The sequence below is a fragment of the Rhineura floridana genome, chromosome 11 (assembly GCF_030035675.1).
Source record: "Rhineura floridana isolate rRhiFlo1 chromosome 11, rRhiFlo1.hap2, whole genome shotgun sequence".
NCBI lineage: Eukaryota > Metazoa > Chordata > Lepidosauria > Squamata > Rhineuridae > Rhineura > Rhineura floridana.
This window is the reverse complement of record NC_084490.1, coordinates 43,438,266-43,459,984: the sequence shown is the minus strand read 5'-3', so window position 1 is coordinate 43,459,984 and position 21,719 is coordinate 43,438,266. Positions and strand designations below refer to the sequence as shown.

General features: G+C 41.8%; 1 protein-coding gene, 1 long non-coding RNA gene and 1 other non-coding gene across 8 annotated transcripts; 2 read left to right on the top strand and 1 right to left on the bottom strand.

Annotated features, from left to right (window-relative positions):
* The first annotated feature begins 243 nt into the window (after positions 1-243).
* Positions 244-315, top strand: TRNAQ-UUG (transfer RNA glutamine (anticodon UUG)). The gene has a single exon. It is a non-coding gene; the product is annotated as a tRNA-Gln (tRNA).
* A 144-nt stretch (positions 316-459) lies between these two features.
* LOC133366717 (uncharacterized) lies at positions 460-16,517 on the top strand. Its single transcript, XR_009758473.1, has 3 exons — positions 460-744; positions 10,900-11,187; positions 13,426-16,517. It is a non-coding gene; the product is annotated as an uncharacterized LOC133366717 (long non-coding RNA).
* GNGT2 (G protein subunit gamma transducin 2) lies at positions 8,009-21,139 on the bottom strand. Of its 6 annotated transcripts, none has more exons than XM_061590137.1 (7): positions 21,065-21,139; positions 19,559-19,732; positions 16,292-16,351; positions 15,739-16,058; positions 10,148-10,237; positions 8,630-8,699; positions 8,009-8,472 (listed from the first exon to the last, which is right to left on the bottom strand). In XM_061590137.1, exons 3-7 carry the CDS (start codon positions 16,302-16,304, stop codon positions 8,342-8,344), a joined length of 624 nt encoding a protein of 207 aa, XP_061446121.1. In that variant the 5' UTR covers positions 16,305-16,351; positions 19,559-19,732; positions 21,065-21,139; the 3' UTR covers positions 8,009-8,341. The 6 variants fall into 6 exon arrangements, with proteins under 6 accessions (XP_061446121.1, XP_061446120.1, XP_061446122.1 ...); XM_061590136.1 differs by lacking the exons at positions 19,559-19,732; positions 21,065-21,139 and adding exons at positions 16,848-16,914; positions 17,070-17,134; XM_061590138.1 differs by lacking the exons at positions 19,559-19,732; positions 21,065-21,139 and adding an exon at positions 17,070-17,132.
* Between the last annotated feature and the right edge of the window lie 580 nt (positions 21,140-21,719).

The window sequence follows — 21,719 nt, the reverse complement described above, 5'->3', positions numbered from 1 at the left end:
TTTAGCGTAGGAGCAACAATTATGGTTTCTATAGCCTAGCAGCCGAACGTTGCATAAGGGGAAAAAATGCCCTTTCCTGCTTGGTTCATGTTTGCTTTATCTCCGCCACCCATCCCCGTAAACGTTTTGTTTTATCGAGCCCAACCCGCTCCCGAACAATATCATTGACCGGGGGTGGGGGGGAGAGTTAGAGCAGCAGTAGCTGTAACTGAGGAAGCCTCCTGCCTCACTGAGAAGTCAGCAGGTCCCATGGTGTAATGGTTAGCACTCTGGACTTTGAATCCAGCGATCCGAGTTCAAATCTCGGTGGGACCTCGTGGGACATTTTTGCCTGACTGGACTGCTAATAAATTTGGGAACCTCTGTCGGAAGATGGTGAGGGCAACGAAGAGTTCCGTCGAACCAGGGAAGAGTGGGGAGGGGGGCTGTATTTTGTGCTTGCAACTAAGCATTTGCTTGTGACTGCGCATGCGTGCGGCTCTCGAAAGCGACAGCTGGTGCAAGGAACAGAATCCTGGAGCTGCTGGAGAGGATTCTTCCGCTTTTAAATGGCCAGCGTGAATGTGGAACGCCCCCCTCTGAGATGCCCTTAATGGCTAAGAAGAAGGGCCCGTGGGAGATCCGGGTCGCGCGTTGCTATGATCGCTGTGTGCACGGCTGGAGATGAGCAGTGTTGTAGCAATGAAGCAGCTGGATACAACGGAGTTGAATGTTTGTGCTTCCTCCTCCCCCCCATCTCTTTCGGTGTGTGTGTTTTGTGTCTTATAACCTTTTGGCGGCCCTCTCATTTTAAATTACACTTCGTAATTTATTGAGGAAGACAGAATAGACCCACCCCGGTAGAAGTTAGGTGGGCGGTCAACGTGCTTCTCTTCGCGGCGTTGTTTTCTGCCTTCAGTGCGAAGGCAAGAGTCCCCGTCCTTGATCGCGCGCCAGCCTTGTCATCTTCTGCGTCGCCATTGGTGCAGTTCATACGCACGGCCGTATAGGAGATGGCGCTAGACGTTTATTGCAGTGCTACGGTAGCCTTCGCCAACCTGGTGTCCTCCAAATGTTTTAGGTTTATAGCTGCAACCCAATACACATTGAGCCCAATGGAGTTTTCCTTCTGAGTAGAAGTGTATTGGATTGCAGTCCTAGACTACAAATCCCATCAGCCCCGGGTATTTTTTTTTAAATGGCCATTTGTAACTGTAAAATGACCTGTTCACACTAGGAAGTCCTTACCTGGAAGCATCGTTAGAATATGTAAGCCCAGGGATCAGTGTGCATTGCTGGGACTTAATCCTGGAATATGTGAAGATCAGACTGTCTCCAAACACAAACACAATTTTGTGTGTGTGTGTGTGTGTGTTTGAGTGAGAGAGAGAGAGAGGGGTTTCTGCTGGGAGGAAGGGCGGGATATAAATCAAATCAATTAATCAATCACTGATGAGCCCCCAATCCAGATAAATTCTTCATTTCGTATTCGCCTCATCCCAAATCAATTCCTCTTCAATTCACATACTTCTAATGAATTTCCCAACAGATTATGCTCTAAATCAATTCCATTCCCCATGATTTACCCCCCAAATAATCTCTAGATAAAGTAATTTTAAATTAATTTATTCCCCAAAATTAATATCCCACCTAGTAACTTGGAACACTCCCAATTCAGTTTCCTCCTAATTCATTACCCATCCAGAAACACTTGGGGTGGGGGTTCATGGTCCATACTTCATGCATGCACCTATAGCAATGGCCCCTGGGGGCAGTTCAGATTTATAAGTGCCCCCGCACAACTGCCTAGAGAGCGGGCAGAGGACAGCCTCCTGGTATGTGACCAGGCGCCATTAATCAGCTGCTCCACACTGGTGTATTTGTGCAGGTGCCATGGTTGTGCAATTGTGTCTCAAAGAGCTTCTGCAGCGGGGCAACTCATGGAACCATAGAATTGGAAAGGACCTTGTAAGCTTTCTAGTCCAACCTACCATTCAGTACAGGAGTCTATCACACCCCTGGCAGATGGCCATCTAGCCTCACCTTAAATCTCTCCAGTGAAGGAAAACCCACCACCTCCCAAGGCAATCCGCTTCACTGCCAAACAAAGCCCACTATGCGGAAGTTCTTTCTAACCTTTAGCTGAAATCTACTTCCTTGCTGTTTCCATCTATTGGTTCTAGTCCTGCCCTGTGTAGCAAAAGAGAATAAGTCCTCTTCTTCACTATACATTGGTCGCCCTGATGTATGACCTTTATCAGGACCACTGTTTTCCATGCACTGGTAACCTCCAGGCTGGATTACTGTAAAACACTCTGTGTGGGGCTGCCCTTGAGGTTGGTCTGGAAGCTGCAGCTGGGGCAAATTGCTGCTGTGCAACTGCTCACTGGAGCAGGATATCACCAACTTGTCATCCTGCTGCTGAATCAATTGCACTGGCTGCCATTAGCTACCGGGCTAAGTTCAAGGTTCTGGTTTTGGTGTACAAAGCCCTATACAGCTTGAGACCAGGAAATCTGAAAGATCATCTTACCCCTTATACACTCAGTTGATCAGTAAGCTCTGCAGGTGAGGGCCTGCTGCAGATACCATCTTATCTTGTCTTATCTTGGAATTGCTTTTTAAGATGTTTTTAAAGCTTTTAAAAAAGATGTTTTTAAAGATGTTTTGTTTTAATATGTTTGTAAAGACATTTTGTTTTAATATATTTTAAAGTCTGTTTTTATGCTGTTTTAGATTTTGTTGCTGCCCTGGGCTCCTACTGGGAGGAAGGGTGGGATGTTTAATAATTATTTAATGTTTTATTGTTTTTATATTGTTTTTATATTGTTTTAATTTTTAAAATTGTGTTTTAAATTGTTTTTAAAATATGTGTTTTAAATTGTATATTTGTTTTAATGTTTTTGATTGCTGTAAACCGCCCAGAGAGCTTCGGCTATGGGGCGGTATACAAGTGGAATAAATAAATAAATAAATAATTTAAAGCACTATTATACCACTTTAAAAAGTCATGGCTTCCCCCAAAGAATCCTGGGAACTGTAACTTATTAAAAGGCCGCTGAGAGCTGTTAGGAGACAGACCCCCGTTCACCTCACAGAGCTACAGTTTCCAGAATTCCCTGGGAAGAGGGATTGATAAACCACTCTGGGAATTTTAGCTCCTTGGGGGGAATAGGGGCTTCCTAACAACTCAGCACTTTTAACAGTTCCCAGGATTCTTTGGGGGAAGCAATGATTATTTAAAGTGGTATAATAGTGCTTTAAACATATAGTGCAGCTGGGGCCTTAGTCTGCTCCATGTTCAGTATGATAGAGTCTTTTGGATATTGAAGAGCCTGGCTGCTGGATCAGTCCAAAGGCCCATCTGGTCCAGCATTCAGTTGTCATGGTGGCCAAGTAGCTTGCCTGTGGGAAGCCATGAGCAGGACTATGAGCACAATATACCATGCCTCTCCTTAATCTTCTTGTCTTCAGGCTAAGCATACCCAGCTCATTCAACTATTCCTTATAGGATATGAGTTGTGGACCCGTCACCATCTTGGTTGCCTTCCTCTGCACATATTTCAGTAATTCTGAGTAAATTATGAAAGCCAGGCCTATAGGTCCCTCTACACTACATAAAGGCAATGGTTCTTACAAAAAATGCCTCTGGATGAGTGTTACCTGACTGTGGTTCTCATGTCCTCCTGAGGTAATCATGTGAGAGACCACAATCAATGTGAACTGGCCTAGTTTGTATTCAGTGAATTATCGCTCAGTTGTCAAGCAGTGTCAGTTTTTCCACTTAAAACGTGGAATTAAATATATTTACTTAGAATTTAGAAGCAGAACTTCTTATTTCTGAGGTGAAATTAGTGGGTTTTGAAAGTGACACAACAAATTTCCCACAGAACCCAATATTTTCACCCCAGAATTTCTCACCACTCCCCTTTTATTATTTAAGTATGTTTCTCCAATAATGCTTGACTCGAGCCTCTAAATGAATGAATGAATAAATAATAAAGCCAAAACAGGGTATATCCAGTGTTGCACACAAACATCTGCATTGTTAATTAAAACAGTTAGATTATTGTATTTCCACTCCACAACACATTTAAAAGCTGACTTTGAAACTATCATGATTTTACAACACAATTACGTGTGATGCTGCTGCTTAAGGAACAAATTGCATTACCTTTTGACACTGAAAACAGTATTCATTTTTGAGAAGACAGTACTGGAAGATGAGACCCCCTGGTCAGAAGGCACTCACCGAGCTACTGGGGAAGAACAAAGGACAAGTACGAGTAGCGCTGTGACTAATGACGCAGCTGGGTCAAAGCCGAAAGGAAGCCCAGAGACTGATGCGCACAGATGCGAAAGGAGAGTCTGGAATTGTACGATGCACACAATGGGAACATGAAATGTGAGAAGCATGAACCAAGGTAAGTTAGAAATTGTCAAGCAATGGAACGTATCAACATTACAATACTTGGTGTGAGTGAATTAAAATGGACGGGAATGGGACATTTTCAATCAGGCAACTACAAAATATTTTATGCAGGAAATGAGAAATTAAGAAGAGATGGGGTTGTTTTTATAGTGAGAAGTGATGTAGCAAAAACAATTAAGAGCTATAACACAAGATCTGAGCGAATTATATCACTTACATTTAACAGGAAACCTATTAACATAACCATCATCCAAGTCTACGTTCCAAAGGCAAATGCAGAAGAAGAGGAATTGGAGAGATTTTACGCAGAAGTACAAGAAGAAATTTAGCACACACCAAAAGAAGATGTGTTGATAATCATGGGGGACTGGAATGCAAAAGTAGGGAACAGTGAAGAACCAGGAATTGTGGGGAAATGGGGCTTAGGAGATAGAAATGAAGCAGGAGAAAGATTTATTGAATTCTGTGAAGCCAATGATTTGTTTCTTGCAAACACAATTTTTGAACAACCAAAAAGACACATGGACCAAATGGTCAATATAGGAATCAAATTGATTATATAATTGGTAGCAGAAGATGGAGAAGTTCCATACTTTCTGTGAAAACAAGACCAGGAGCAGACTGTGGTACAGATCATGAACTGATAATATCAAAAATCAGAGTAAAGCTAAAGAACAACAACAAAGCAATCATAATGCCAAAATACAATTTAAATAACATCCCAGAAGAATATAAAGTTAAAATAAGGAACAGATTTGAGGCTTTAAACTTAGTTGACAGAGAACCAGAAGAACTACGGAGTGAAGTCAGATATTATCAGGGAAGAATGCAAAAAGACAATACCTCTAGTTAAAAAGAGAGAAAGACCTCAATGGATGTCTGAAGAAACTCTTAAAATGGTTAAAGAGAGAAGGAAGGCAAAAGCAAAAAGAGATAGCAACATGGATAGAACCCAAAATGCAACAATACAGTGCCTAGTACGTAGGGACAAAGAGAACTACAGTATTACAGTGGTTATTGTATAGAAATAGAAGAGGACAACAAAAAAAGTAGAACAAGAGCTCTATTCCAAAATATCAGAAAAATTAAAGGGAAATTTAAACCAAGGGTAGGGATGTTGAATAATCAAGAGGGGAACACACTGACTGACCGAGATGAAATAAAAGGAAGATGGAAGCAATACACTGAAGAACTCTATAAAAGAGATGCAAGGATGACAGATTCATTAATGGAAGAACCGTATGATGAAGAACCAAAAATTTTAGAATATAAGGTGAAAGCTGCTCTTAAAATACTTGGAAAAACAAATCACCAGGAACAGATGGCATACCAATGGAATTGCTACAAGCCACTGAGCCTGAATCTGTCTAAATTTTGACAAAAATTTGTCAACAAATATGGAAAACTAAACAATGGCCCACAGACTGGAAGAGTTCAATATACATCCCAATTCCAAGGAAAGGGGATCCCAGGAAATGCAGTAATTATCGAACTATTGCCTTAATATCCCATACAAGTAAAATAATGCTCAAGATTCTACAACAAAGGCTCTTATCATATATGGAGCAAGAAATGCCAGACATCCAAGCTGAAGTTAGAAAGGGAAGAGGCACCAGAGATCATATCGCGAACATACGTTGCATAATGGAACGAACCAAGGAATTTTGGAAGGAAATCACCCTGTGCTTTATAGATTATAGCAAAGACTTTGATTGTGTAGATCATGAAAAACTATGGAATGCCTTAAAAGAAATGGGGGTGCCACAGCATCTGATTGTTCTGATGCGCAACCTATACTCTGAACAAGAGGCCACTGTAAGGACATAATACGGAGAAACCAATTGGTTCCCAATCGGAAAGGGTGTGAGACAGGGGTGTATTTTATCACCCTACTTGTTTAATCTATATGCAGAACATGTCATACGGAAAGCGGGATTGGACCAAGATGATGTGAAAATTGGAGGGAGAAACATCAATAATTTAAGATATGTAGATGATAACATACAGCTAGCAGAAACCAGTAATAATTTTAAACAAATGCTGATGAAAGTTAAAGAGGAAAGCACACAAGCAGAACTACAGCTGAACGTCAAGAAGACTAAAGGAATGATAACAGAAGATTTATGTAACTTTAAAGTTGACAACAAGGACATTGAACTTGTCAAGGATTATCAATACCTTGGCACAGTCATTAACCAAAATGGAGACAAGAGTCAAGAAATCAGAAGAAGGCTAGGACTGGCGAGGGCAGCTATAAGAGAACTAGAAAACGTCCTGAAATGCAAAGATGTATCACTGAACACTAAAGTCAGGATCATTCAGACCATGGTATTCCTGATCTCTATGTACGGATGTGAAAGTTGGACAAAGAAAAAAGCGGATAAGAGAAATATCAACTCATTTGAAATGTGGTGCTGGAGGAGAACTTTGCACATACCATGGACTGCGAAAAAGACCAATAATTGGGTGTTAGAACAAATTAAGCCAAAACTATCATTAGAAGCTAAAATGATGAAACTGAAGTTATACTTTGGACACATAATGAGAAGATGTGAATCACTAGAAAAGCCAATAATGCTGGGAAAAACAGAAGGGAGTAGAAAAAGAGGAAGGCCAAACAAGAGATGAATTGATTCTGTAACGGAAGCCACAGACCTGAACTTACAAGATCTGAACAGGGTGGTTCATGACAGATGCTATTGGAGGTTGCTGATTCATAGGGTCACCATAAGTTGTAATCAACTTGAAGGCACATAACAACAACAATGGACAATAGCTAGGGGCTGGATCCAAAAATACTGTATATTCTGTGCTATTTCATCCCTTTCTAAAAACTCGTTTGCTTTTGTTAATATTGCATATGTTACCGTCTGTCCATAAGAACAGCAGACTTTCGAGAAGCCTCTGTGAGGTCTCTTCCTCTCTTGCATGCTTACAGTTCCCAGAATTCTTTGAGGGTGAGCCATGACAGTTCAAGCAGGCAATAGCCTTTCTTCATAATCAGGTTTTGCACGAAAATATGATTTTCCTTTGTTGTATTCCTATCTCACACTTATGCTTCTGTTGTAGGCCTACTGCTTTTTTCTTAGCACTCAGATTGCATCATTTTGCATCTGGGAAAAGGTGATATCCCCACAGATAACAGCATTCATGAAAGCCTCTGTTTTCTTGTTCTTTTTACAAATGACAGCGCTTCTTCCACTGATTAATATGAGACACAATCCAGAAAGATACCACTGCTGTTCATTTCAGTGGGCCTTCTGATGAACTGTGCTCCACAAATCAGCTGTTTGTCTCACTCTGCTACCCTTCAGAGTGTCCTAAATCTGAAGCTTGAAATAGCTGCTGAATTGGGCCTCATAGTAAGACCACCTCATCAAGGCTAAATATGGCTGAATTCTCCAAGTCTGAAGTGTAGACATATGAGTAGAAACAAGACCCTGCATTGTCTGCCTCTAGGACAACTAGCAGTGTTGCTCAATCAGCACAAACCTTGAAACTATCTTTTATAAATGCGGAGTTTTAAATCTGCCAGTGCTTGGGGAGCCTTTTTTCTAGGAAGGGCCATTGACCCACAGAAAAAGTCAATAGGAGGCTGCAGACAATGGTGGGTGGGCCATAGCCAGGTGGAATTTGAAGCACTGCAGAATTGTGTTGCTCTATGTGTGTTGCTCTCTCCATCTCTGCAGGCTACATGGAATTAGGCAGAGGGCTTCAGGGTCTCCATTCCAGCTGTAAAGGATATTCACGTCTTACAAAGAAACATCCTACATAAAGATCAGGTTTTTTTCTTAGCTTTTTCTATTGAAAGCTGGTATCTACTTAAAAAAACACGCACACCAACAATAATAAGCCATTCAAACTTAACAGCCTACAATTTGTTTAAACCAGCAATTAAAATCAGGCTTCTTTTGGAAATCTGCAGCGTAGCTACAAAACAGGAATTGGACTTGAAGTTCTAAAACTGAGCTTGTCTTCTTTCTCTTTATCTCGGTGGAGACCAGTATCCAGTTCTTTTGTTCTAGGGTGAAATGCCAGCAAAGGAGTCCAGACATCCCCCCCTGCAGAAGATCATTTATACTCAGTTATGCTAAACAAATTCTCACAGTCCTGGTATGTCATGTACAAGGAGGACAACAAAGATCTTTTGGTGGGGCCAGGGTCAGCTTATTATACAACCTCCCTTCTCCTTGAATGGGTTCTTGTCTTCTGGGATACCTTTTAAGAGAGGGTCTTCTGCAGCTGTGGATTCTATATACTCCTTGAGTTCTTTTGCTATCTTGGAGACCTGTGTGAGGGTGGAAGAGAAAAAAGTGTCATCATTGTTGTTCTGAGGACTGACCCAAGACTTTTTGATACCCGAATCCTCCTTGAAATAAACCGAAGTTGCTCTAGCACAGTTCTCATTTCACTTGGGCTTGTGCAGGACATCTTCCCTTTGGATTGTGCCCAAAGGTCAAATCTGTCTCCTTCTCTTCCATACTGAACAGTGCCCAAAATACAGTGCCTGAAGCAGTTTTATTTATTTATTTATTTAAAATAGTTATACCCCGCCCTTTTTCCGAGGAACTCAGGGTGGCTTACATTAAAACATTAAAACAGCAATAATTAATAAACATATTCAGTTTAAGCAATTTAAAATGGAATTAAATAAACATAGGTTAAAACTAACTACATTGGTTAAAAGCCCGTCTAAATAGAACAGTCTTCACCTGTGCACAAAAATTTGATAATGAGGAAGCCAACCGGACCTCAATAGGGAGAGAGTTCCACAGTCTAGGGGCGGCCACCGAAAAAGCCCTATTCTGTGTCTCTGCAAGATGAACTTGCAGGAAGGAAGGGGTAATAAGTAGAGTCTCGCTGGAGGATCTTAAAGTCCGAGCAGGTTCATAGAGGGAGAGGCGCGCTGACAGATAGCCTGGACCTAAGCCGTATAAGGCTTTATAGGTCAAAACCAGCACCTTGAATTGTGCCCGGAAACAAATGGGCAACCAGTGGAGCTGATACAACAGCGGGGTTGTATGTTCTCTATATCCCGCCCCAGTTAACATCCTGGCTGCAGCTCTTTGTACCAATTTCAGTTTCCGAGCAGTCTTCAGGGGCAGCCCCACGTAGAGCGCGTTACAGTAGTCTAATCGGGATGTAACTAAGGCATGTGTCACCGTGGTCAAGTTGTATCACCTTCCTTCATGGTATGTCTGCCTGTGGGTTTTGTGTACACCCAACATCAATGGGTAGTGAAGTAGATATGCTAGGGCAAGAATTTTTACTTGTGAAACAGAACTTCCCCTCCCTCTCCTCTCCCCATGCATCCCCTGCACCCTCCTCTAGAGGGTTGGGGCAAACCCCAGAACATATTTAGGGTGGTGCAGGAGCACACAGGAGGGGAATTTCTGTTGTGCAGGCAAAATTGCTTGGGTTGATGGGTCTACTTTCTTGGATACCACCCAAAGGGACTAATTTCTAAATAAACTTGCCTTGGGTTGAGAGGCTAAAGCATGCAATATGGTAGGGGCCAGCCCTACTATTAGACAGAATGAGACAGCAAATGGTTAGTTATTAAATGTATTATTTTATATTTTTACTGCCAGGGAGGGAAAAATGACTTCCCCATTCCACTTAACAATTTGTTCTGCTTAACGCAAAGAGCTTGACCACACTGGCACCAATTGGCTCTCTAGGATAAAGGCATGAAATGCTTTACTATTTTGTATTGCAGCATGTGGAAATCTTTACCATTTGTCTTTCAAGCTTCACTTCCTTTTTCAGCTGGTCTAATTCCATTTTTATGAGCTCTTTCTCTGTCATATCCTGGGCCATTTTACCCTGCAATCCAAACAAAAATCCAGATTAGCCATCTGCACATAACTTCAGAAGTCCTCTCTGGCAGATACGAACAGTCATTTTCAGGGATGCTTGAAATTACTGTAGTTACAACTGCAGAAGTCCACTGGAGGATTCATTCTGGGCTATTAGCAGCTTGGAGGTGAGGAGGACTGATGTTCATTGGGACCTTGGCAGGGGAAGGATTAAACTCCTCCCCTGCACTGCAGTCCCAATTCATTTCACCTCTGCCCAGTCATGGCTATTTAAAACTTTAAAAACTGTGCACATTAATAGCTTACAGGAAATTAATATCATGTTTAACTTGACCAGCCTCAGCTGAAAGTGTTTTGTGTGTTTGTTTATGCCATAGATACCGCTTGCTCCATAATGCAGTCCAGGCAGTGAAGATTTGCAGCTTCCCTAGGTTGTAAAAATACTGAGTTTAATCCATTAGTTCTGTAGTCAAGCCGCTTACTCAGTTATCACCATATGTCATTACATTGATTAGCTGCTCTTCCCTAACTTGGTTGCAAAAGCCCTCAATTACATTGTGCTTAAAACCAGGAACTAAGAAAGTGTGTATTTGGGAAGGAGGAAAAAATAGTGACAAATTATGGGCAACCCCTCTGACGCTCCTAATGATATCTCCATCTTTTGTCTAGGGTGGCCATGTGTGCTACTTCACAAAGATCATCCCTTTACTTGAATACTCTGAGAGGACAGTCCCCTATATGGAAAGGCTGTCCAGTCCAATCCAAATCTGATTTAAAGATAAAGAACCCCAAAAAAAGGAAAGGTGGAGCCTTGAAGTTGCTGAAGAAGGGAATTGGAGTCCAACAAAATCTGGAATGCCACTGGTTCCCTATCCCTGAAATATGTGTTTTCCTATTTGCAGCTCTAGACGGTGCAGCCTACGAACAGTTAAAACAACCAATCCATTCCTTGTGTAGGTAAGGCTTAAGTTTTCATTTCTTAAAAATAAATAAATAAAAAGAATTGTCAGGGCTGAAAGTAGGGATGGGGGAGAAATTTGCTTCGATGCAAACCTATTTAATCCACATTTCCCAAAACAATACACAAACTGAAATACAGCTATCAGTTGAAATTCACACAAAATGTGTACATTATGGGAAAGTGCAAAAAAATGTACATAGTGAAAATAATATGCAAAACCATTTTGCAAGGGACAATTGCTTGCAAAGATGTGTATATCAGGTAAACTTGCATACAAAAATGTGTACATTGGAGAAAATGCACTTAATATGCTGATGAATTTTCATGAGGCCTTTTTTGTAATGCAAACTGATATGGGAATATGAAGAACTGAATTTAATATTGGAAAAATGAGAAACTGAGGAAAAACTGAACTTGACTGATTTGTTCATCCCTATGTGAAAACCTGGTTTTCTCATCTGGATGTCCTATCTCAAATATGAGGATATCGAGAGAGAGCACTTTGCAAATGCCTGAAAGCACTTATTGCTTAATTTGTTCTGGGGCAGAGCCATGGCATTCAGAACAGGCTGTGAGGTTTTATCCATGGGCTATATCCAAGTCATACATGTTGGCTGATACAAATGTTCCAAGTGTGAGACCATTGGTCATGTGATTGTCCCACACTGTACCAGTAATGTCGATATGGAATGAATACAAAAACATGGTTACAACAACCTGCATCTGGGATGTCCTTGTCAGGCATTCCCTTGATCTCGTGACCTGAGACTCCTGTTTTAATTGCTGTTTTAACTGGAATGTTTTATTGCATATTTTAATTATGGGCATGTATATTTTAATGTTTTAATGGGATTGTTTTCTTGTGCATTTTAATTATTGTATATTTTGAATTATCATGTATTTTAAGAAGGTGTGATTGATGTTTATATGTTGTAAATGACTTAGAAGGCTATTTTGGCATCAAGCTGTAAATAATAATATTTGTTGAGTTCAATAGGGTTGAGTTCAATAGGGTTAGGATTGCAGCCTTATTGTATCATGGTTATCTTTTTATAATATTTCACACAATAGTTTGTGATTTGTGTCATTTTCCACTGGAGAGAGGGAGTGCATTTCTTTTTCAGCCCCTTGACCATTTTTGAAAGGAAATATATAAATAAATAAATATTTATAAAAACATGTATGATTTTGACATGCATTGTGGCACCTAAGAAATAATGATTCTAGGTTCCCTGAAAAAGCCATCCAAAGGGACTAGATATGTAACTTCCAGGACAAATAAAGTAAGAATTGTAAAGACTTTGGTACGCTTTAAAATGCTGTAGATATAGCAAATAACCACATGTAAATAAGTTGCTATTTATAGATACTTAAACTCTAGTCAATAGAAATTTGCAAGAAGACTTGATTTTGCTTAAAAATTTCTGATGTTTGGGAATACCTCGCTTTGATGGAAGGAAGCAGAATTACTCAGAAGGCATAAGTATGATACATTATAAATGCTCCATACAATGGTGGGGTGAATTAAGTAAAACACTTTGGCTGTAATGTTGTGCCACCTTGCTGGCTTCTGTGTTCACTATTGAATGTGTTGTGTCAACCTTCTTCAACCTGGTGCTCTCCAGCTGTTTGGACCTATAGTTCCCATCAGCTCCACCCAGCATGGCAAATGGTCAGAAATGACTGGAGCTGCAGTCCAACAACATCTGGAGAGCACCAATTTGGGAGTTATATCATGTGCTCCCCTATCTCCTCCACCTAAATTATCCTTATTGTGTTACCTGAATACACTTCTGCCGGTCCAGTGAACACAAGACCTCACACACAGGCAAACTTAAAAAGAGTGATCCCACATCACTAAATCACAGGAATATCAGAGGATGTACTATGAGCAAAGCACCCTGAGCATAAACCTAAGAAATACAGGGATCTCCTAGTGCAGTGGTTCTTAACCTTTCCCACTGCCAGCACCCCTTGGATTTCCAAACTATGCTCTCGCACCCCCTGAAAAAATACAGTTCATTTTTTAATTTAATTTAATTTAATTTTAATGTGTGTTTTAGCCTAACTTAGCTAAGGTAAATGACAGTTTTCCAAAATCTTTGGTTGGGCCTCGCACCCCTTGAAAAAGTGTCTCGCACCCCTAGGGGGGTGCACTCCAGGTTAAGAACCACTGTCCTAGTGGGTTGTGCATGTGTTTCTCATTGTTGGATGCAACTTTCCTCCCTCTACAGAAGTGCACTCAGCACAGTAGACCCATCTCCAGAAACCTGCTTCTGCATAGGATGAAGTTACTGAACCAGGGACTGGAGATGGCAATGCACTGGATGGAGACTGAAAAACTGAAACTGAATCCTGACAAGACAGGACAGCTAATCTGGGAACTGAGCTTCAACCTCTGCTGTATGAAATAGTATTCTCCTTGAAATCACAGGCATATATTTTGGGAGCGCTTCTAGACCTGGCCTTGAGCAGGTAGACTGAGATGCTCTTGACCAACTTAGAGTGGCTCATCAAAGCTATTCCAGTTCCTGGAAAAGGTAGATCTGGCCATGGAGACACATGCCTGAGTTACAACAGACGTGAACAACTACAGTGCACTCTATATGGGGCTGCTATTGAAGAGTGTCCAGAAACTCCACCCTGTTCAAAATGTGGCAGCTTAAGTTATTGACTGGATCCAGATATTGGGGGCATGCTACAGCATTGGCTCTCAAGTTTCTTTTTGGGCCCAATTCAATGTGCTGGTTATGAACTTTTAAACCCTGCATGGATTGGAACCTGGATACCTGAAGGATCACCCTGTCCAATATGAACTTGCCCTAGCACAGCCTTTCCCAACTAGTGGGCCACTAGATGTTGTTGAACCACAATTCCCATCTTTCCTGACCATTGTCAGTGCTGGCTGAGGCTGATGGGAGTTGTGGTCCAACAACATCTGGTGGCCCACTAGTTGGGAAAGGCTGCCCTGGCACTAGGATCATCAACAGCTGCCCTCCAGTGTGTCCCAGGGATCAGGACCTGGGGCAGGGTTAGCATCGGTAGTAAGTTCTACTGGGGTATTAGGGTCCTGCAAGCTGTCCAAGGATGCCAACTGCTAACAATGGCCCTGAGAACATACAGAGTAAGGATGGGGAACTTGTGGCTCTCCAGTTGTTGTTGGACTGCAACTCCCACCAACCCCAGGAAGTATAGCCAATAGTGAAGGCTGATGGGAGTTGTAGTCCATCAACATCTGGAGGGCCAGAGGTTTCCCACCCTGCTATAGAGGTTTCACTGCCAATGGGCAGGGAAATTTCTCATCAGACAGTAAGCATTCTGTGAACAAGAAAGTTTGAACACCACAATCCTAGGACAAAAAAATATTTAAATTATATAAGATAAAAGAGAATAAATGAACAGCTTGAATATCCTTTGAAATATCATGGAAATGATTAACACACACATTAGTATTAAAGTATTGCATTTGTAAGTCAACAAGCAGAGGTGAGTTAATGGGTGGTTGAACATCCATCCATTGGGTGGAAGATACATAAAGGGATCTTCTTAGCCATCTGTTTCTTTATTCATGGTAGGAACCAGTCCCAACTGTCCTGTCTCTATATGCCCCCAATTATGTCATGGGTATCATGTCTCCTCCTCCTCCACTCTGTTTTGCTATTGGGGCAAATACCTAATCCAATCTGGATTGCTCTAAGCGAATACTGCTTGTGCTATTGCCAACACATTTTACATGAAATGCATCAGATAGAACTGATTTGGCAAGATCCATCTAATCATATTTGACATGCTAGTCTAATGCGTTTTATTTATTTATTTATTGCATTGATATCCCAGCTTTCCTCCAAGAGCTCAAGGTAGCATACATAGTTCTCCCCCTTCCAATTTTATCCTCACAACAACCCTGTCAGGAAGGTTAGGCTGAGAGATGGTGACTCTCCCAAGGTCACCCAGTGAGCTTCAAGGCTGAGTGGGGATTCGAATCCTGGTCTCTCAGGCCATAGTCCGACCACTACACCACACTGGCTCTCACAGTGCATGCATTTTCAGAGATGTTCAAAACCAATTTGCAGGATGTGACTTCCTGAGTTGTAGGGTTTTTGACCTCTAGTGAAACAACACTCCACCCTCAAAGCATCTCTAGGTCAAAAGTGGGGTTAACATACAACACTTCCTCTTTTCTCCTTCTCCTTCTCTCACTTGGGATTTGTAGTGGGCCTATCCAGTGGCACTGTCAGGGCAGAACAGATGCAAATGAAGTAATACACATTGCTAACTAAATAGGGCCCCCAGTAACACCACTAAGTCTAGAGTCTAACTGGACTTGTTGGCATGAGAGCTTCTCATGCTGGCTGGTATACAGCTTTCAGCCCTGGGAGTGACATAGGTCACAACCACACCATCTATTTAAAGCAGTCCTATATAGGGTTGCCAGGTTCCTGGCCCGAGACTGATCCTGTATCTTTGGGAGAAGAGAAAGTCAGCCGATGTTGCGCTGCAGCCAACTGAGAAGGGACAGGAAGGGGGGAGGCATGAGTTTCAGGCACCTCCACAGCCAGAAGAAGCAGAGTTGGGGATTGTTGTGTCTGAGCAGGATCGTGCGGGAGGGGGGCAGCCTGCTCTCCAACCAGTTCCCACGAGTAACGCCCTTTCCGAGGAGCCGAGCGCACCGCCCCCAGTTGATGCAGAGGACTTGTGGGGGGAGGCTTCAGAGACAGTGCCAGCTCCTCCTTTACCAAGCTGTTCCCAGGAGGATTCCAGTGTGGCACCGCCCCCTGACCTCGAGCCCGTTGCTCGGGAGCAGGTGTCTTCAGATGAGCCGTTGGATGCGCGTCCCCTGTCTCCTCGTTCCCATCACCGCGAGAAACTGACAGGGCAAAGACAGGAATTACGAAGGAGTCAGAGATTACATTCGAAAACATTTCCTATATAAGCCTGCCTCTCCCAGTGTGGGGTCGTTGAGTCAACTTCCTTCACACGCTGCAGAGCATGTCTAGAGTATAGTTAGGGACTCTAATGAGTTAGCGTAGGGTTTCCTATGAAGCGCAATGCCTTTGATGTATCCATTACTCTAATAAAACGAGATTTACTTGCACACACACTCCAGCCTCATTCTTTCGGCTCTGGATGGGACAGCCAAGTGTAAGTGTTCTTGCAACCCTGTAATGAGAAAAACGACAAGGTGGAATTCTCCCTTCTCAATGCACAACTTTTAAAGATACAGAAGACCTCTTGGAGGCCGGACCTGGCAACCCTTGTCCTATACCACTTTAACAATAATTGATTCACACAGAATGGATTCCATTCTATGGCTTCCTCCATAGAATCCTGGGAACTGCAGTTTGTTAAGGGTGCTGGGAATTGTAGCTCTGTGAAGCGTTTCCCAACAGCTCTCAAAACCATTAACAAACTGCAGTTCCCAGGATTCTATGTGGAAGCCATGATGGTTAAAGTTGTATAAGGACTGCTTTAAATGGACAGTGTGGATGTGACCAAAGAGTGCCTGAAGACAGGAAGTCTGGCATAATTTTTTTTTGCCATTTGCAGTGTCTCCCACCAGGGTCTTGCTAGGTGCTCAAAGGAATCAGGGCACAGGCCCATGACACAAATTTGCATAAATATACCTATAAATATATTTGCATATATATAAGAATACCTCTGAGCATATTAAAATGGTGGGTGGGGTCTCATCAGCACTGCAGTTTGCCACATGCCTAGTCATCCTGTAAGCAAAGGTTTTTTTTCCTTTTTAAAAAGGAGAAAGGAGCAAGAGATCCAGGGCCCAGCACAAAAGGCCTGGTGGGGGTCAGCAACAACAGCCCTGACCCCCTCAATTGCTCTTGCCAGCTCAGTTTCCCATCCCTGTATTATACAATACCAGCAGCTGTCTGGAGAGGTATCAGGCTACCCTGGAGAACCTTCAAAGCAAGGGATACAGAACCCAATCCCTGTCTTAGAACTTTGTGTCAACTGGTTTCAGGTGCTGCAGGGATGGTGGAGGGGAGAGAAAGTTGATTCAGTTTTCATTTAAAGGCAAAACTATCTAATTTGCACTTTCCAAAACAATACATAATCTGAAAACACAGCCATACTTTGAAAGTTGGCATTTTGCAATGCAGTTCTCCAACCAAGTAAAATGTACAAAAATGCATATATTAGTTTAAAATTGCATACAAATCCATATATTTATGAAAATAACATGCCAAGATGAGCTATATTAAGGAATATTGCTTTGCAGAAAAGTGTACATTAGGCAGATTTGCATTTAATAGTGTATATTAGGAGAAATGCACACTAAATGCTGATGAGTTTTCATGAGGACTTTTTCTTCTAAAACAAAATTGCAACCTGATGTGGAAATGTGGAGAACTTAAGATTGGGAAAATGAGAAACCAAAACTGACTGACTCATCTATCCCTAGAGGTGGGTCCGACTGCACTACCCCAGGTTTTTCCCAACTGCTGCCCTATCCCATCTCTCCTTTCATATATGATACAAGGGAAAGGGCTTGCAATGGGAAAATTCATGAGAGGGAGGAACACAGCACCCCCTTCATGCAATAAGAAGCAAGGGAGCAGGCGGATTAAGTTTTGACTAGGGCAGCAGTACAGCTTGAGTTGGCCTTGAGGCTGGCCCTATAGTACAGCAGCTGAAACAATGCTGCAGGGTGAAGTGGCACCATGAAGTAAGTGTGTGTTTGTGTTTGCAGTTGAAGGCAGGAATTGAGGCACTTCCAGGCGGTCGCTATTTTGGGATGGGATTCAATCACATACCAGCAAATTCAGGTTGTGCAATTATAGTTGACGGGGAGGTCTTGCACAAAAGATCAGACTTTTTGTGATAAGGGGAGTGATGGGGAAATGTGGTGGAAAGTGTGGGATAAGATTTGCTTTGACGCAACATCATCTAACCTCCCTGCAAACAAATCAGAATGAACGCTCAATAAAGAGGTTGTCTGTAAGCACCCTTGGTGTCTGAATGGTGCAGCAAGGCTTTTTTAAAGTGTTGGTTTGTGCGTGTGTGCGTCCAAAATTGGGACTTGGGTGAGCTCCAACCCCCTGCCCAGAAGACATTACAGCACACACACACCTGCCCAATAAGTCAAATTGGATGAGCTCTGATTTGCCATCCAGTTAAGAGCTGGGATGTAGTAAGAGATGCAAAGTACTTAAAAGCAATTCCAAAGCCCCCCTCCCATCTACAACGTCCCAGCAGCAGCAGTACTTGTGCAGTACACTTGCTGCACATGTGTAAAAACAATGTTTGTTGCCCAAGCTTATGGTACACGGAGATCTCTCTGGGATGCGAAATGAAGTTCTATATGTACTACTGGGTGCTGAATATGGTCTGTTTTCCTTAGTACAGCAAGGCTGAAGGGAGACAATGATGTCCCACCCATCCTCTTTAGGGTTGGTTCCCGAGTAACTTTGTTGCATGGGACAAGTTGGCCTGATTTAATTCTCATTGAGTTCCCCCCACTCACCTCCCCAATTTTGGAACGCTATCCATGGAGAGACTTGCCTGGCACCACATTAATGTCTGTTTGGCATGCCAGGCAAACACTTTTTTTTATTCTCACAGGTTTCTAAATAACTTTTTAAAACAGCTTTTTAAATATCTTTCATCATCATACTTGTCTTGTCCCGGCTATTTGTTGGTTGGTTTTTAACTTTTCAAAGTGATTTATGCTTTTCTGATACCTCAAATGAATAGTTGTGTTTGCCATTGTTTTATTCTTTCATGTTGGCTTGGCTTTTAGTGGGAATTTGTACCACTGTTATATTTTAGTTTTTATTTAATCTATGTTGCCTGGAGAATCTACATTATGAAGCAAGACATAAATAAATAAAAATAAATAAGTGTAACTAACTTAGTATGGATCCGGTCCATAGTGTTGACGTATATTATTGAATGTAATGCATATTTTTATATGTTCTGTGCCATATTGTAAAAGCTTTTTACTTTATAATAAAAGCCTTGACTTAACTTTTGCAGTGAAAGATCACAATAGAGACAGTGTCACTTTTGATGTGTGCTCATCCCAACAATGTGTGTGTGAGTGAGCATATGCATGTTTTGCATGCATACCAATGGCAAAACTTCTTCTGCCATCAAACATTCTTTAAAACAATTGTCTTTCCCACATCCAAATCTGACTGTAGGAACCTGTTCCTGCATGGAAATTGCAGCTGGTGGGTTTGGGGTATAAGGTTGTAACCCTAAATGCACTTAGTGTAAACTCCTTCAAAATAAATTAGACTTTCCCCCCAAGTAAATGTGTACAGGTAGGTAGAATAACCTACTGCAAATTTGAATGACATTTTCCCATCACAAATGATTCTTTTCTATGCAAGGAAGAAAACCTACCTCTTTTGATGTGTTTTCCCTTCCAAAGCTCCACAATGTTTTAGAGATACATTTGCCTGTGTTGGTGAGATGATGTCCTCTGCTGCATCTGCTTCTCCGCTCAAAGACGTCTTTGGCATTGGGTGTTGGCTTGCTTTGGAACTGATTGTCTTCTGTCCTTAATCTCATAATAGACTTAGCAAAGTGGTCAGGTGTTGCAAATTAAAATGTAGGGTAAGGAAAAAGAAGGTGAAAGAGAGTGGAGATAACAGATGGCACATTTGAAAAAGTACATCAATAGATCCATCTGCAGACAAACATGCCATTCAAATACTGCAAAATCAGACCTCCAGAACTCAGAGTCAAGGACTCAGTTCTGAATCTCCGAGGATAATCATTGAATGAAGTGCTACAGGTCTCTTCTTGAGCCACTATAGTATGTACTCAATCCATTCTCTCTGGAGTTTTCCTGGTAATAGCCATCAGGGTGACAGCATTGTTGACTCGGTCCCAAAACCTGTTTCCATTGCCAGGTGTGACTCTGGGAGATAGTAAGTCAACCTTTGCCAATCTGATATCCTCCAAATGTTTTGAACACTACTCTCATCACCCCCAGCCAGCACAGCTCATGGGGTTTGTCCAAAACATCTGGAGGATACCAAATCTGCAAAGGTTGTGTTAAGTGCTGATATAGGATGGGTAGTCTCTGAGCACAGACAGAGTGCATTTCCATCATCATAACCACATCGCTATACAGTTAGGATTAGGAGGCAGGGCTTCCAGGTTAGGGGGAACAGCTTTCAGGTAGGAATGATCCCCAATCCCCTCCTTTTTGGGGGCAGGGAATTAAGTACAGATACTAGCTCATGCACCCTAAGGTCATATTCAAGTTGTATTTGTGTGCACAGTCTTTCTGTTGGAGTTAGCCTCCTAAAGTTACTTAGTGGCTTAATGTGAGGAGAGTTGGATGGATGTCAAGGGGGCAGTGTGTGTTCTCCATGCCTCAGTCCAACTGCTGCATCTTCTGTCTCATTAGGTGCAATGATTAGTGATTTAACATCTGAGTATCTCAGCTTTTATTGAAAATAAATCCTTACTTGAGCAGTAATTCCTAATTCAGTGAAAACTGTAAGTGTACAAAACCTAAGGCAATAAGTTCTATGACAGCCTGAGTGTCAAACTACCTGTTAACTTTCATTGTGTGGTTAGTAACAGCAACTACACCAAAAGATTAAAAAAGAATACTAGGTGCAAGTTCCCCTGATTTTCGTTCAGATCACAGTGCATGGGAAAGGGAGGTTTAATCTCCCCTTCACAGCCACAAGCCTGACTAAAATCCACCTATCCTGCTCTGCAATTCGTCTTAGGGAAAAAAGCTCCCATTGGCACCAATGGAAGCTTTATTTCCTAAGGCTAATTGCCATGCATCCATGGGGAGGGGATTGTCAGCTGGGGAGGGAAGAGTTAAACTTCTCCTTTCTGAAGCAGCCCAAATTTGTTAGGTCCTGCACAGGGGCAGAGCCTTACCTGCTTCCGGATGATGCTGTGTTCGGTGAGTGCTTTGTGGTTTTTCTCATTACAGAGTTGCAAGAACACTTGCACTTGGCTGACTTTCTCTTCTCCTAAAGATACAGGATCAGTCTCAGGCCCTGAACCTGGCAACCCTAGTTGTGCCTGTCTCTTGTAAGTCCTGTGGGAAACAATGGTGTCATTTCTATATACTGTATAGAGTCTAGCACGCTAATGGCACTACATATATGTTAATACATACAACATACAATTTAAATACAACAATAAACTATTGCTTTTTTATTTTGATTTGGAATGTGATTTTAATGCTGTTTCGGTCAATAGTATTATGTATAACTGTTTTATGTTTTGTAAACCATCTTGAGATGGCTTTTTACTTTTAAAGGTGGTATATAATTTTTTTAAAATAAAACATCCTCCTTCTGGGAGGAAGGGTGGGATATAAATTAAATACATAAATAAAATAATAAATAAAGAAACATCTTTATTTATTTAGGTTATTTGCATCCTGCCCTACATTCTTGGATCTTTTGGTGGGTCACAATAAAATCAATAAAACAACAAAGTCTCTGTGTAAAATTCTAGAGAAAATACAATAAAAACAACATATCAGTATCAAATAATGGTGGTGCAAATGCCCCAAAGCTTGAAT

Excerpts from the sequence above, each read along its gene's own strand:
- GNGT2 (XM_061590136.1), bottom strand. Across the intron at positions 10,238-15,738 it reads TGCTTCTTCTGGCTGTGGAG|GGTAAAATGGCCCAGGATAT; the intron begins GTGCCTGAAACT and ends TTTGGATTGCAG. Across the intron at positions 8,473-8,629 it reads AGAAGACCCTCTCTTAAAAG|GGGGGGATGTCTGGACTCCT; the intron begins GTATCCCAGAAG and ends GATCTTCTGCAG.